Source organism: Phaseolus vulgaris, chromosome 9, assembly GCF_051622355.1.
Source record: "Phaseolus vulgaris cultivar YP4 chromosome 9, ASM5162235v1, whole genome shotgun sequence".
Lineage (NCBI taxonomy): Eukaryota > Viridiplantae > Streptophyta > Magnoliopsida > Fabales > Fabaceae > Phaseolus > Phaseolus vulgaris.
Genome location: NC_143506.1, coordinates 21230988 through 21246002, shown reverse-complemented (window position 1 = coordinate 21246002; position 15015 = coordinate 21230988). Strand labels below are relative to the sequence as shown.

The window sequence follows — 15015 nt, the reverse complement described above, 5'->3', positions numbered from 1 at the left end:
ACTAGATACAAGGACAATGGGGGGGAGAACTCTACTGTATACAAGGGAAAGAAGATGACCTGATCAAGGTAGAACAACAACTCAACTGGAAACCACTGTTTCTGACTAAACTAAATGCTCTAGTTGAAAGACATCCCCTCTTGGTTAGAACAGAAATAAAGAATTTTCCCATTCCAACCCACCTCTCTAATGTTCTGTCAGCAAAAAGGCAGGAAGAGATAAAAAAAATAGGATAATTCATGTGCTGAGCAGAAAGAGATAAAAAAATAGGATAATTCATTTGCTGAGCAGAAAAGAGATAATTTATAAAAACTGACAAGTCATGAGGTACCAAATACCGATATGCTAGATTCTACCACCTCGTTTTACCCACCCAGAAATTTTTTATAACTCCTCCAATCCCAAACCAAGTCATGATTATATGATTTATTGCCGCAATTATATACTGTTTTCAAGTGCTTATTTTTGGTCAATCAAGAAAATACTTGCTACCATTGTTTTAAAAATTAGAACAAGTGTGTAAATACCAATGCAATTATAGCAAAAATCAGTAGAACAAAATCCAACTAGTTTCCGAGAAGTGATGTCAAAAGTGCCAAAACTGCAATAATAATCATGATGTTTAGAAAATAGTTCGACTGTAGAGGCTTATCTGGGCTTCCACCAACGGCCTCATATTCAGCCCGTATCTTCTGCTTCATTGCTTCAGATAGCTCTCTCTGCAATTCAAATAGGAACACTATTGAATTTTATTCCTGTCTTCTTCATTTAAAACTTCCATATTTTACATGTGATATATCACATGATTTGAAAATAGCTTCATCTTGTATTACAAAAAGATACTTGCACAAGAAAACATGACACTTGTTTTTATTCCTGCACCAAACCAGGAAAAGTAAAACAATGAACAATAAGCAAAATATACATCCTATGCAAGTCTTCCATAGAAAGCTATCCAATATATTTTCTCAATATAAACAAAATGAATAGTAAGATTTGATATGTGCAAAGATAAGAACCTTTCCAGTGGAGTATTTGGCTGCTACAAACTTCTCTGCCTTTGGATTTGGAGAATCATCTATCACAATGCCCTGATAAAGAGATACCAAAGAAAACTTCTTACTTGGTAAATAGGTTAACTGTCTCGTTATATTTACTTGAATATACAGACATGAAAGGTAACGAAGTTAAGTCCACAAGAACTGATATCTTAATTTGTAAAGCACAGTAACAGTAATTCAAATTGAACAGACCTCTGGAGGATCAAATTTGGCTCCAAGGTTGCTAAGTTTTGCATGGGCTTCAGCATAATCTTTAAAGAATGCTTCCTGATCTTCAGCATATTTCTCAGCATATACCTGAATATTTCATAAATTATTTGTTGTTTTGGTATGTCACAAATTTTGAATTGAATTGTAATAACCACGAAATAAACCTCCAGAGCTTACCTTGAAGGATGGGTCTTCAAATAGAGCAGCATCAGTTGGCAATACCAATAGATCTTCATCCTTTTTTTCTTTAATGTCCTTGATGTAACCACAGTCACAAAAAACAAAAGGGTAAATTCTCCGTACTCCTCCCTCCTCTAACACTCCCCCTGATAGAGAACCGAACCCCCTCCCTGGAAAAATAAAAATATATTTCTGACCTTGAAGTAAGAGTTGTCAAATTTCAACCATTGCACTGTCCAGGATTGTCCTCCAGGTGCTCCTGGCCCATCTTTCTGTAGAGTGAGAAATACATGTGAATTTCCTGCTGTTTTATTGTGTATAACTGAAAACTAGTTGATTATCATTTATCAGTAATACCACAAAAGCTAAAATTCTAGAGATGTTGCATCAATAACGTCTTCTACTCCAAAACAGAGTGATTGATTTAAAAACCCTTGATATGTACTTGCAATGTGCTTTGAATCCCCTTTCATCAGGGATTCATTTCAAAGCGCAACAGATAAACAAGTAATTGTTCCTATAGCAGGCCAACAAAGACTTAAGCCACAAATTTAGAGCAAGTCCAAAACTTTTATGTGTAAAGTAGGAACCACAATCAATATTTAAATCACAAACTTAAATTGGGTCTGTCTGTCTTTGCGCTAAAAGAAGTAATTGTAAAAAAATAAAAGAAAAAAATATAAGAAAAGTGCTTATTTTGAGAAGCAACAGTAGCTTCTTACGAAAAGCAGTTTTCTGCTTTTGCTTTTTTAAATAAATTTACCCAAACATGTAAAAATTGCCAAAAAGGGATTATTTAAATAAAAAAAATACTTCTTTTTCTAAAAATGGTTTAAACAAACAGACCTACTATTAAAAAAGTCCCAAGGTGAGTCATCTGTGGAACTTGGAATCCTTGCAGAAACACTACTGAATGTTTGGAAATGGGGGAAATCGCATTAAGAAATAAATTCAGTAAATTGACATGAATCTGGAGTATTCAAATTTGCGGCACACATTATCTTTTCATCAATCATGAAAATATTACAGTCAATTAAGTGACTAGAAGCTGTTATATGGGAATTAAGTTATGAAATGAAAGAGAGCAGTCAAATAGTGGCCATCTTCTACGAATCAAAAAGTTTTAACATAAAACATATATCCAATACTTCTGATTATTTCCTTCAGCTTAAGGTGCTCAAGGGATACCAGTATCAAATGTTAAAATTAAAATTTGAAAATATGGTTTCAACTTGCACAAAATCATTCTTATAACTTGTGGGCAGAAGGAAGAGAATATACTGTATATTTACTCTCAGGCTTTCCCCAACCACTACGATCTGGTCTAGACCGCCCCAGTGTGTGTGCACCAGATAATGCAACAATTTCCTGCAAAAACACCAATTTAAAAGTCAAAATCTGACATATGACCGGAATCCAATTTACAACCTTAATCCTTATGGAACAAAAAGAAAATTACCTTGTCATTCAAACCCATTCGGTAGAAAACTTGACGCAAATGATCAGCAGGTGAAGGGGGCCCAGCATCTAAATACATATAATAAATAACCACAGAAAACAATTTACTAAATAACCTCACATTTCTTGCAACTTCAAATGATAAAACAGTTTATTAATAGGCATCTTATAAATGAATAGCTATCAGTTTCTCTCACTTTTTGTTTTCCCAAATTAATAGTAGATTACGTAATCCAGGTCCTACAGCGAACAATGCAAAGAGATAACAATTAAGCTACCACGGGATGTATGGTTATTACCAGGAAGCCTCCCTTCTTCGGGGCATTGTTCAGGTTTAGATACATCCACTCTTCCATATTTCATAGGGAGCTTTGGGCCTCCAGCTTCCTGAAATTAAAAAAAATGAGATAAATGAATATATTCAAATAAGCAATAGTCAGTCTTAAAGCCAAAATAGAACTGAGACAACCTCCACAGCTGTGGCACCAGCCAACTGAAATAAGTCTGCATATGTCACACCAGAGTATTTCTCTTTGATTGGCTGAAGAAGTTTCAATGCATTTACAAGTCCTGATATGGCAGTTCATCAGGCATGTTACCCATAAGCATAATTCGGAAATAATCAATATTCAATTAATCATTACCAGCATTGGCTGCATGTTTCAGCTCAATTTCAAATCTTAAGCTACCATTTGCTCCACCTCTTTGTGGCCATTCCTCAATATTCTTATTATAAGTACCAGCATCATGCCATCCCAAACGAATCTATCACATTGAAGTTTATGTATGTAAATTATTGAAATAAAAAAAAATCTCATCAATGAAACAAACAAAAATTATATGACAAATTCAAGTCCCATCTATGGTACAAACTAAAATTGCATGACAAAGGTCCAAGTTTATACAGCAGATATATATCATCAACCCACAGTATAGTATGGTTCATCAGAGTTCAACATCTTGACTAACATAGTCACTGTAAAGTCTATTCACTATCCTGGACAAGTTTAGTTTAGAAGTCAGAATTGATAAGTTAACAGCCTCTTTACAAATAATTGATATGGTTGGTCCAGCAAAAGTAGAAGACAACAACCTGACCAGATTACAAGCCAGTTTTAAGAGGTTGAGTTAAACTTAAATTCCACTAGTTTAAGATGGTAGAAGAGTCATTCATTCAGAGTCTATCATAGCAAGGTGTTGGGCCTTGTGTCACCCACTATTAGGTTCCCCCAGTCCCATGCTCGAGATGTCCAATTCTCGGTGTGAGGTGTGTTGAAGAGCACACATTGACTAAAGATAAGTCCAAATTATAGCATATAAGTAAGTGCAAACCTCACCTTACAAACTAGCTTTATGAGATTGAGTTAAGCCTACATTCCACTACTTTAAGATAACCCATAGGAAGCCAAAACGTTGCAAAGACTGTTTAATTAGAAACTATAAATCATTTCCTTAAGGATGTTCCAGATCAGCAGTTAGGATTTTATACTTTGAAATATGCAAGGAAGAAAGAGGCAAGGTGTCTTCAGATCATAAGTATAAGGGAAATGCTGTAGTCATCTGTTTTATTATGAATGAAATTGGGAACCAGAAAGGTTAATTAACATCATTTTAAGACTTAATTGTAACTTTTGCTCCAATGCAGGAGTCTTGTAAGACCCCACTTTAACAATATTTTTCTTTAACTTCTTGGAGATGCTTTTAAGATAAAATAAAATAATTATTATTATGACCAAGGGTCTTATTATGACCATTGCTTCAATGGAAGAATCTTATACGATTTAAATTTTAAACTTATGACCTTGCAATGGAGATACCCTAATAGTTGTTAAACAAGATATAAATATATTTTTTAATGATGTTATAAATTTTATAAGTTTGACTTTTCATGTAGGTCAACATGTTTAATAATTAAGAAAAAAATCCGATTTTTAATACATTATAACCAATATAATATAATAAAAACCCTAATAAAATTAGGATTTGTATTTAGTAGTTAGTATCTTACGATTCACGATACATATTGTACGAAACGATACGGTTTCACCCTCCCACGATACGAATCGTGTGAAGAATCTTTTTCGTCCCTGAATCTTAGCTGTATCATGCGATTCACACAAAGAATCGCTGAATCCCGAAACGAAACGATTCTGTATTGTGTGAATCAGTGTGGATTTTAAAACATGAGTAAATAAAAATAGACATAATTTGTTTAATAACATGTATGCACCATAGAGGTTGTTTTGGTGAAATTGTGTGGTATATATATATATATATAATTTATTGTATCTTGCATGTATACATATCTTATATATTTAAGTATATATTAAATTTTTTAATGTTTATGAATCTTACGATTCACGATACGAAACGATTTATAATATCAGCTTTCCGATACACTACTTGTATCTCGATTCTACTACCATTTAATAGACCGATCTACTAGGCCTAAAAAAACTAAAATGACTTGAGGAATGACCTTTTTAACCAAATAAATTTTAATAATATACTACACTTGACCTGCTTTCTGAAACATCTAATCCGGACTTGATGTAGGTTAGGCTATAAGCCCTTGCCAATTAGCCTTACCTATTTCCACCTAGATTTATAGTCAGAATCTTGCATCCACAACTGAATGGGTGCCAATCTAAATGGAAGAGGTTTCGCATCACCAAGTTTGTAGAGCATCATAAACAATTCTGGATCAAGCAACAGAGGACTAGGAGTGCTAATCATATCTTCAAGGTAGCAACTCAAAGCTCAATGATACAAACAAAACTCTAGATCTCGAAATAACAATGTAAGAGCCTATGTGGTTCATCTCTACATTGATAGATGGGAGTGCTTGATGAAAATAACACTTGCAATCATTATGTTTCAAGATGAAAAAAAAATTATAAATGCCTTCACCAAAAAAAGAGAGTATGAAGTCCATGAGCAGAAGTAAACTTGAGAAAAAGTAAAAAACAAAAGAAAAACAAAATAAAATCAGTTGCACTGCAAATTGGTGAATGATTATTTAACGTTACTTGCACAAGTAGAGCATGGCTATCTTGTGGTAAAATACGACTAAAAACACGAACACGGTAACTTCTTGAAGTGTTGTTATAAGCACTGTAACTAAGGATTTATCTGTGATATGCCATGCAACAGAAACCTCTCGTACACGAGACTACAGAACTAGCAAGAGCAGAAAAGAAAATCCAAGATTAATTATAGAAGACCCAAACCTGACCGACGCGTAACAGAAAAAGAGGAGTAACATTATGAAATAGGACAAGTTCGCAAGGCACAGTGGTGATATGGGTGCAAGACAAGGAAAACAAGTATCCCGTTTAAATAAAACTTATGATAAAAACTTGGAAATGCTAGAAGAAATCTGCAGTAGTTTAAACTGAGTCGTGCATACAAAGTCCAAAGGAAGTTCAATCTCATGTCTGAAATCTATTGGCGAGCCTCTAGTTTCCCATTTTGAAGATAGAAGGAATTTGCTGGTTTAGTTCTCATTTCCCACTTTGAAGCTATAAGGAATTTGCTAGCCGAGTGAACTAGACAATGTGGGAATTTTTACTTTTAGAATATAGTACAAAAAACAACAACATATCTAAGAATAACATTCTCATCAAACAAATAGGTATTTGAAAACGCTGCAAAATCCAATGACGATGCAATTCAAGAAAATAAAGCTCACATGCTTCTTTACTTTTAACATTAAAATAAAATGAATTAAGAAACCGCTACTAATTCAAATGCAATACAACAGTCAGCGGATAGGGATCGTTAAAACGAAAAAACAATAAAAGTAAGAATCGAACATTACCAGAATAGGATGACAGAACTTGGACCTGAGAAGCTCCTTGATATCTTCTCTAGCGTTCTTCAACTGATCAGGATCAGACGCGAAGGACTTCGGCGCCGACACCGTTCCGTATCCTCCACTCGAAACGCGAACCTCCGCTCTCCTCTGAAAAAGCAAACATAGCGTGCGGTTCTTAAAGACGATCTCAAATTCAAGAAACAATCAGAAGCGCAGTAATCAAAGAGAGAACGAAGCCAAACCTGATTGAGAAACAGGTGCGAAATGCGAGGAGAGGAGCGCAAGCATTGAAGCGAGGGAGAAGAGGAAGAGAGGGAAAAGAAGGAGCGAGAAGAGGAAGAGAGTGAGACGGAGGGAATGATGCGAGCGGAGGCGGCGCCGCTGAAAAGAGCCATTGTGGTTGGAGTGCGTTGAGATGGTAAAGGCAGTGACGAAGGAGTGAGGAACGCACGCTCTGCCATTCAGTTGGGTCGCGCTTTAATTAATATTTATATTGATTTTTATTTTTTGTTTATTTGGTTGCCTCTCCTCTCGTTTCGGATGATGATGTGCCAGATGCTACCCTTGTGACTGAGTTACGACTATAGTATAGTAACCTGCGATTGGAAAATAATGAATGATGTGCTTCTTTAAGTCCTATATATAACTCGCAATTCCACCTACTGCCCCCATCTAATCCCCAAGAGGCAAATCGGTTTACGTACCCACCTTCCCATCTAAGGTGCTAAAGGCTGAGCAGTGGAAAAGGGATAATTTGTACTGAATAATCAAATTCATTAGTATTCTCTCAACTTTTTCTCTCTTTCCTTTCCAATTAGTCTCTAAACATTAATTAAAAGATTAAATATTTATTACTTATTCGTTAATATAGTTTCGTGTGAAATTAGTTTTTTTTAATCAAAACTTTAAATTTTCTTAAAATTTTAAAAAAAAACTATTGAAATAACTCATTTTTTAAAAAAAATTATAATATTATAAGAAAAATCGCTTTCAAAACTTCATTTATTATGTAAAAAAAAATATTCGTAAAAGTTTATTTTAATAATTTTTTTATTATAAATATTTTTAAATTTTTTAGAATAAAAATAAAACTATAAATAAAAATCATATTTAATCCTTAATTAAATATATTAATATAAAAGTTAAATTGTTAAATATTCAAAAGAAATTGAAATTCCATCATATTGATAATTATTTAAAAGAGTAATATATAAGATACTAAATTGTTAATTTAATGAATGATTTTTGTTGAGTTTTATTTTTATTTTCAGCATGCGCTCAAAAATAGTTTTACATGTATATTCATATGCTTATAAATAATAATAAAGCTTTCTTTTTATTATTATGAAGATATTATAATATTATAAGATAATTCACTTTAAAATTTTATTTGAAACTTTATTTATTATGTAAAAAAAACTATTCATAAGAATTTTCTTATTACAAATATTTTTAAAATTTAGAATAAGAATAAAAATCTATTTCTCTTTAAAATTACAAATAAAAATCATATTTAATCCTTAATTAAATATATTTATATAAAAGTCAAATTGTTGAATATTAAAAAAAAAATTGTAATTCCATCATATTGATGATTATTTAAGAGAGTAATATATAAGATACTAAATTGTTAATTTAAAGCATATTTTTTTAGAGTTTTAATTTTATTTTCATCATGCACTCAAAAATAGTTTTACATATGAATTCATATGCTTATAAATAATAATAAAACCTTTTTACAAACAAAACATTTATAAGAAAACCAATTTGTTTAGTTTTTAAATTTCACTGATTATCAATTAATCTTTTAAATTTTACATTAAAATAAGATTTTTAATTTACAAACACTCATGATTAATGTAGATAAAACTTTACAAATCATTAATCTTCGATGATTAAAAAATTAATAATACCAGTAAAAAATATATTTAAAAAAGCAAATGAAAAATAAAACGTGACAATGATGATTAGATAATAAACAATGAATGTTTTCTGGTGTATTGTATCAATGCATGAGTGATTTGAAAAGATTAAAAACAATATAAATAATAATAGTAATTATAAAAGTAAATTATATATACACTAAACATATATATCATTTTACTAATAGTGATAGAAATCGAAGTTTAGAAAATGGTAAATAAATAACTAATGTTTTAGTCCATCTATGATATAGGATAGATGTTTACTTTATATTTTTAAAATTTAAAATCAGTTTTATTTGATATTTACAGTGAAAATTTGAAATTATTAACAAATCTTTTGGTCCAACTTTTACTAAAACACGAAACAAAACTTACTCGTGTGAAAGGAATCTTATGAAGGCAATTCTGATCTAGGTAGCTGAAAATAAAATATTTGTTTTAGAGCTTTAAGGGAACTTTGTTTTTAACTAAACAACTATAGTGGGATGTGTGTGTAAACATGTACTTTTAGTCAAAGATCCCTAAATCCTTTTCGTTATCTCCAAGAAATGCCAATGTTTAAGTGCACATTAAAATTAAAGAAATGAAAGAAATCCTAAATATTTAATTTACAAAAAAATGAGTATAATTTTATTAAAAGATATAAGAAAGTAATTACTATTTATTAAAAAAATACGATGAAGGTGAGTATGTGTTTAAATTTATAAAGGATGTCATTTAAATTTATGTTATTGAAAATATATAAAATAATTAATATTTAAACTTATATTTTTAGACTTATGATTTATCTTTTTATCAATCAGAATAACTTTTTTTAATATTTGAGAATATTTAGGATGTTTTTTTTTTATTTCTACATTTTTCTCCTCGTACTTAATTATTAAATTATTTTTTGAACCTTTTAAAAACCTTAAGGAAATAGACTACTTTCACAATTTTTCTTTCTTACTTGGTAAGTAGTTGTTTGTGATGTCGTTGGGTTCGAAAAAGAAGTAAGACTGTTTTATTTTTTTGAATGGGCCATAATGGCACGGGAATTCTTTCGGATTGACCATTTCGGAATACCAAATTGGAATAGGTGATCCAGAATTTATCCGAAATATGTTGTTCATAATAAAATCGAATTTACAAATTTGGTATGAGGTTATGTGTAATTTTTGTGTTGACCTAGGTTGTCCAAATAATTGGTTGTGTTGTTTCTTATATGATGATAATGAATAATTAATCAAATGGTTCATCTTTATTCATTTTCAAGAAACAATAAATGTTATTGTTAAAGCATATGATTTTTCCTTTACTGCACAATTTTTGTGTTGTACTAGTGAGAGTCATACGTCTAATGTCACGTCTTAGTTTTCATTACTGGGCCGAACGAGGTAAAAACCCACATTCATAGGGCCGACCGACAGCACAAGTTCAATTACGCTCAATCAAGATCAACGAAGCTAATTCGCGATTAAGAGGTAGGTAATGCAACCCTAGACGCGATCCAACTCCTTAACATGTCCTAATAAGGAAAGCTCATCACAGGTAATATAAATAGTACATATTCAAAAAAAATAAAGTACACCATCATATACCGTGCTCTGAGAACCGAGTACAGAACGTCTTTGCTGACTTGAGCATTTTGCAGATACCCTCCGAGTCTGAATTACAAGAAGACCAATAACCGATGCTAGGAAGGAAGAGTGAGGAGTTTGCAAGGGAGTTGAAGGACAATACGACCGATAGAAGGAGATAAAAGAATTCTCTCAATAGTTCTCTAGGCCTCAACCCCCATACGAGAACATGTTTCAAGCAAAGCAGAGATGTCAAGCCCCAGCATGACCTTCACACTTCCCTCAAGCATCCACAACCTCCATGCAATAGATTTTACCATTACAAACCACCAACAAACTATTTGTTCTTATTTCCATAGTTGATCACGAAACCAATTCAATTTTAATGGCCAAAATTCTAATAACTAAACGAATTTGATTTTTTTTTAAATCTGATTTATTTATTTAATTAAAATGAATTGCAAACATAAGCAAGAAAAACCTCATATGTATACCAGTGTAAAGGGTTTTGCTTGGGAATCATTATATGAAAAAAAAAATATTCACCAATCTGTAAGTCAAAAAATACATTTCGGATAGGTCATTCTTGAATGCTTCTTTAACATAAAATGTTGGCTTACAGATGACCGACCACCCAAGTCCAAAAACTTCAACTTAAATCTCAGAAACGTGATCGCACTATCTCTACTTACATTCTTGCTATCAAACAAGTCTTGGACTCTCTCGTTGCCATTGGTTCTCCCATCTTATCGGAGGACCATATCGATGCCATTCTTGACGGTCTGCCTGAGGAATATGACAGTTTCATCACCTCGCGGCTCGATCCATATACGGTACATGGATGTTGAATCTCTTCTTTTGGCTTAAGAAGATTGTTTTGATAAACATAAGTTTCTTGATTCATCTTCTGCACAAGCCAACATTACCTATACAAATTGGGTTCCTTCGTCAACTTCTAAGCATTCTTCTCGCAGCGAACGTCTCCCATTCCGACTGCCTTACAATTCCAAACGTCAAAACTTCTCTCGTCCTCCTCAACCAAATTCTTGGCGGGCCTCTGTTCCTGTTTCAAATCAGCACCAGTGATCCTCTATGGTACCCGGACACTAGAGCTACCCATCATATCATGCATGACTTTACTGTTTTCAACAAGAAACAAAATTACATTGGCCATGATACTGTTCAACTTGGTAATGGTTCAGATATGCCCATTCATAATGTTGGTTCTACTTCTCTTTTTAATGCTTCTTCTAATAATTTTTTCTCTTAGTAATCTTTTACATGTTCCATCTGTTAATCTTTCCTAATCATTGTTATGTAAAAAATCAGGTTACAAAGCATATTATTCTTCAAGGAAGGATTCGTGATGGTTTTGATGTTTTTCTATCTTTACAACACTTTTTATATCCTTCTCTTAATGCTACTTCCTATAATTCCATTGTAAATAATTATGAACTTTGGCATAAACGTCTTGCTCATGCTTCATCTAGAACAGTGCATCTGGTTATGCGTTTAAACAATGCTAATTGTAATACTGGTGTTTCCTTTTGTGATTCTTGTGCACGGGCTAAGGCTCATCAACTTCCGTTTACATCTTCACACACCACTTATACTGGACATCTACAACTTGTTTTTGTTGATATCTGGGGCCCTACTCGTGTTGCTTCCACTAATGGTTCCATGTACTATGTTGTTTTTGTTGATGCTTTCTCAAAATATACCTGGCTATATCTCGTTTCCCACAAATCTCAAGCCACTTCAGTGTTTTTACAGTTTAAAGTTCTTGCAGAAAACCAAACTGGCTATTCTTTAAAAGCTCTTCAAACTGATAATGCAAAGAAATTTTTATCTTTAACCAAAGTTTTAAACACGTACGGTATCTTTCACAGACTCACTTGCCCTCAAACACACGAGCAAAATGGTTCGAACGCAAACATCGCCACATAGTTGATGTTGGCTTAGCTTTTCTTGTTGTCGCCTCTCTTCCTCTCAAGTTATGGGTGAAGCGTTCTCTTCTGTTGTTTTTATTATAAACATCTTACCCACCGCTATTTTACACAATCTTAGTCCATATGATTTTTTTTTCTCGCAAACCAAATTATGCTTTCTAAAGATTTTTGGATGTGGATGTGGTTGTTACCCTCTGTTTCGCCCATATAATAAACATAAATTTGATTTTCAATCCTCGCTATGCTTGTTTCTTGGTTATGATTCTCATCGCAAAGGCTATCTTTGTTTAACTGAGTCTGGTAAATTTATTGTTTCATGTTATGTTCTTTTTAATGAGTTTATTTTTTCTTATTCTATGCCTAATAATTCTTTTCAGCTTTCTGATAATATACGTGTTGAGCCTCCTACTTCCCCATCCCTTCTTACTGTTGTTTCTCTTCCTCCCACAACAACTCCTCCCGACAATCCTACTGAGTCGTCGCCTCTGTTGTCTACTGCTACTTCATATCTATCTACTGTTACTCCATCTCTGTCTACTGCTACTCCATCTTCGTCTACTACATCTACGTCTTCATCTCCTTCTTCAACACCAGAGGTTGCTCTTGATTTTAATGTTCATCCTATGGTCACACTCGTGCTAAAAATGGTATGTATAAACCCAAAGTGTTTTAGTCTTCTGTTCATGTTGACTCTTTTGAACCCTCCACACACAGACACGCCATGTTTCACCCTCACTGGCTCTAAGCGATGAAAGATGAATATGATGCTCTTATGCAAAAGAGTACTTGGACCTTGACCCCTCTACCTCTTGCTGCTAATGTTGTCGGGTACAAATGGGTTTTCAAAAAGAAGTATAATGCAAATGGTTATTAAACCTACTACTATTTGGTTAATTCTCACCATTGCTTTATCTTCCTCTTGGCCTATTGATCAGATAGATATAAAAAATGATTTTCTTCAAGGTGTTTTGGATTCTCCCGTCTATATGCAACAACCTCCTGGGTTTACAAGTTCTGATACATCACTTGTCTATTGTCTCAACAAGGCAATTTATGGTCTCAAGCAAGCTCCCCGCTCCTAGTTTCAGAAACTCTCCACTCTTGTCCGCATGGGTTTCTCATCATCAAAAAGTGATATCTCTCTGTTTACCCGTTTTACTACTACTGACACTCTGTTTCTTCTAATATATGTTGATGATATTCTTGTCACTGGCAACTCCAAAAATCTAGTGCAGGATTTCATTCAACGTCTTAGTTATGTTTTTGCTTTAAAGGACCTTGGTCCACTTCATTATTTCCTAGGAGTTGAAGTTACGTGGCTTCCTGATAACACTCATCATCTTTCATAGTATAAATACATATGTGATCTCCTCAGGCGTACACACATGCTTGAGTCTAAACCGCAGCCAACTCCAATGGTTTCCTCCCTACGTCTCACCGTCGATGACTCTGTCTCAGTAGCTAATCTCACTCTCTATCGTTTTGTTGTTGGAGCTCTTTAATACGTTACTCTCACCAGACCTGAACTCACCTCTCTATTAACAATGTGTGCCAATACACGCACAATCCAAACTCACACATTGGAAGGTTGTTAAACGTATCCTTCGCTACCTTGCAGGTACTGAAACACAAGGTTTACGTCTTTATTCTTCTTCAAGCTATTTTGTTGTTGGTTTTAGCGATTCGAATTGGGCCACTGATCTGGACGACCGCAAATCCACCTCCAGTTACTGCATATATGTTGGTCGCAATCTCATTTCCTGGTCATCCAAGAAACAGAAGGTGGTCTCCCGTAGTAGCACTGAGGTTGAATATAGAAGTGTTGCAGCAGCTCTTGCTAACATCATCTAGCTCAAGTCTCTCATGCAAGAACTTCGCCTCACCACGACAACATCGCGACTGTACTCTGATAACATGGGCGTTGTTCAACTTACAACAAATCTCATCATACATTCACATTCCAAACATTTTGAGTTGGACCTACATTTTGTTCGGGACCATGTGCAAGATAAACGTTTTTTGCTTCTTCACTTACCAGCCCAGTTTCAAGTAGCATATATACTCACAAAACTTGTTTCTGGCTCTTCATTTCATATTTTCAAACATAAACTTTGGGTTCTTAATTTACCTACACTAAGTTTAAGGGGAATTGTTAACGACTCTCTTACTTAACTCCTTTTATGTTTCCTCTTCTCCATTCTGTTACTACATATCACTATTAATATCTTATATATAATGCATTCAATATGAATATAGTACTTTTCATTCTCGTCCTTATCTTTTCTCTCTCCTCTCATTCTCTTTCCTTACCATTTTAAAGATAAAAACTAAAAACCAGAAACTACTTCAAATGGAAAATTTATCAATATTATAGCTATTTTTCTTCGTCACTTTGTTAAGATTCTTGTAGTAATGTGTGCCCTTTTAGAGGCTATGCAAGTTGTCATACTCTCTTTGCTCATATAACATGCTCAATGCATTTTACTATAAATTTGCTTTGATCCCAATACATGTTTGGTGATGAATGATATTTGAAATTTTGAGATGCTAATCTAATTAAAATATTAAAATTTCATACCAATATCTAACGCAATTTTAACATTTTATTAAATTTGGTTTCTTAATTTCTGTGCATTTAAAGTGGTTTAAAATCGTTCTTCCTTCCCTTCTCCATTTTGCATCATAGTCGCACCCATTTTCATCAACAACAAATAATAACATAAAATAACATCCCAACAACAAACAAACAAAAAATATCATTTTCAAATAAACAAAAAGAAAGCATTTATATTTTTCAGAACAAAACTATTTCTTCAACCAGATAGATTAAACGACATTTTATGCTAAGGTTGCATG

General features: G+C 33.3%; 1 protein-coding gene across 2 annotated transcripts; it reads right to left on the bottom strand.

Moving 5' to 3' along the window:
• Positions 1-462: 462 nt before the first annotated feature.
• On the bottom strand, positions 463-7452 carry LOC137820301 (putative L-ascorbate peroxidase 6, chloroplastic/mitochondrial). 2 transcript variants are annotated; one of them, XM_068624296.2, is made up of 12 exons: positions 6969-7452; positions 6730-6873; positions 3554-3674; positions 3379-3479; positions 3209-3296; positions 2911-2978; positions 2733-2819; positions 1649-1723; positions 1449-1526; positions 1254-1358; positions 1020-1091; positions 463-876 (listed from the first exon to the last, which is right to left on the bottom strand). In XM_068624296.2, exons 1-12 carry the CDS (start codon positions 7185-7187, stop codon positions 871-873), a joined length of 1164 nt encoding a protein of 387 aa, XP_068480397.1. In that variant the 5' UTR covers positions 7188-7452; the 3' UTR covers positions 463-870. The 2 variants fall into 2 exon arrangements, with proteins under 2 accessions (XP_068480397.1, XP_068480396.1); XM_068624295.2 differs by having other exon boundaries at positions 463-719; positions 6969-7410.
• Between the last annotated feature and the right edge of the window lie 7563 nt (positions 7453-15015).

Bases quoted from the DNA above. Each gene is read 5' to 3' on its own strand.
- LOC137820301 (XM_068624295.2), bottom strand. From the start codon at position 7,187: ATGGCAGAGCGTGCGTTCCTCACTCCTTCGTCACTGCCTTTACCATCT. The intron at 3,675-6,729 runs GTAATGTTCGAT...TCAATGTGATAG, and splicing joins AGTTCTGTCATCCTATTCTG to ATTCGTTTGGGATGGCATGA. The intron at 3,480-3,553 runs GTAATGATTAAT...CTGCCATATCAG, and splicing joins GAAACATGCAGCCAATGCTG to GACTTGTAAATGCATTGAAA.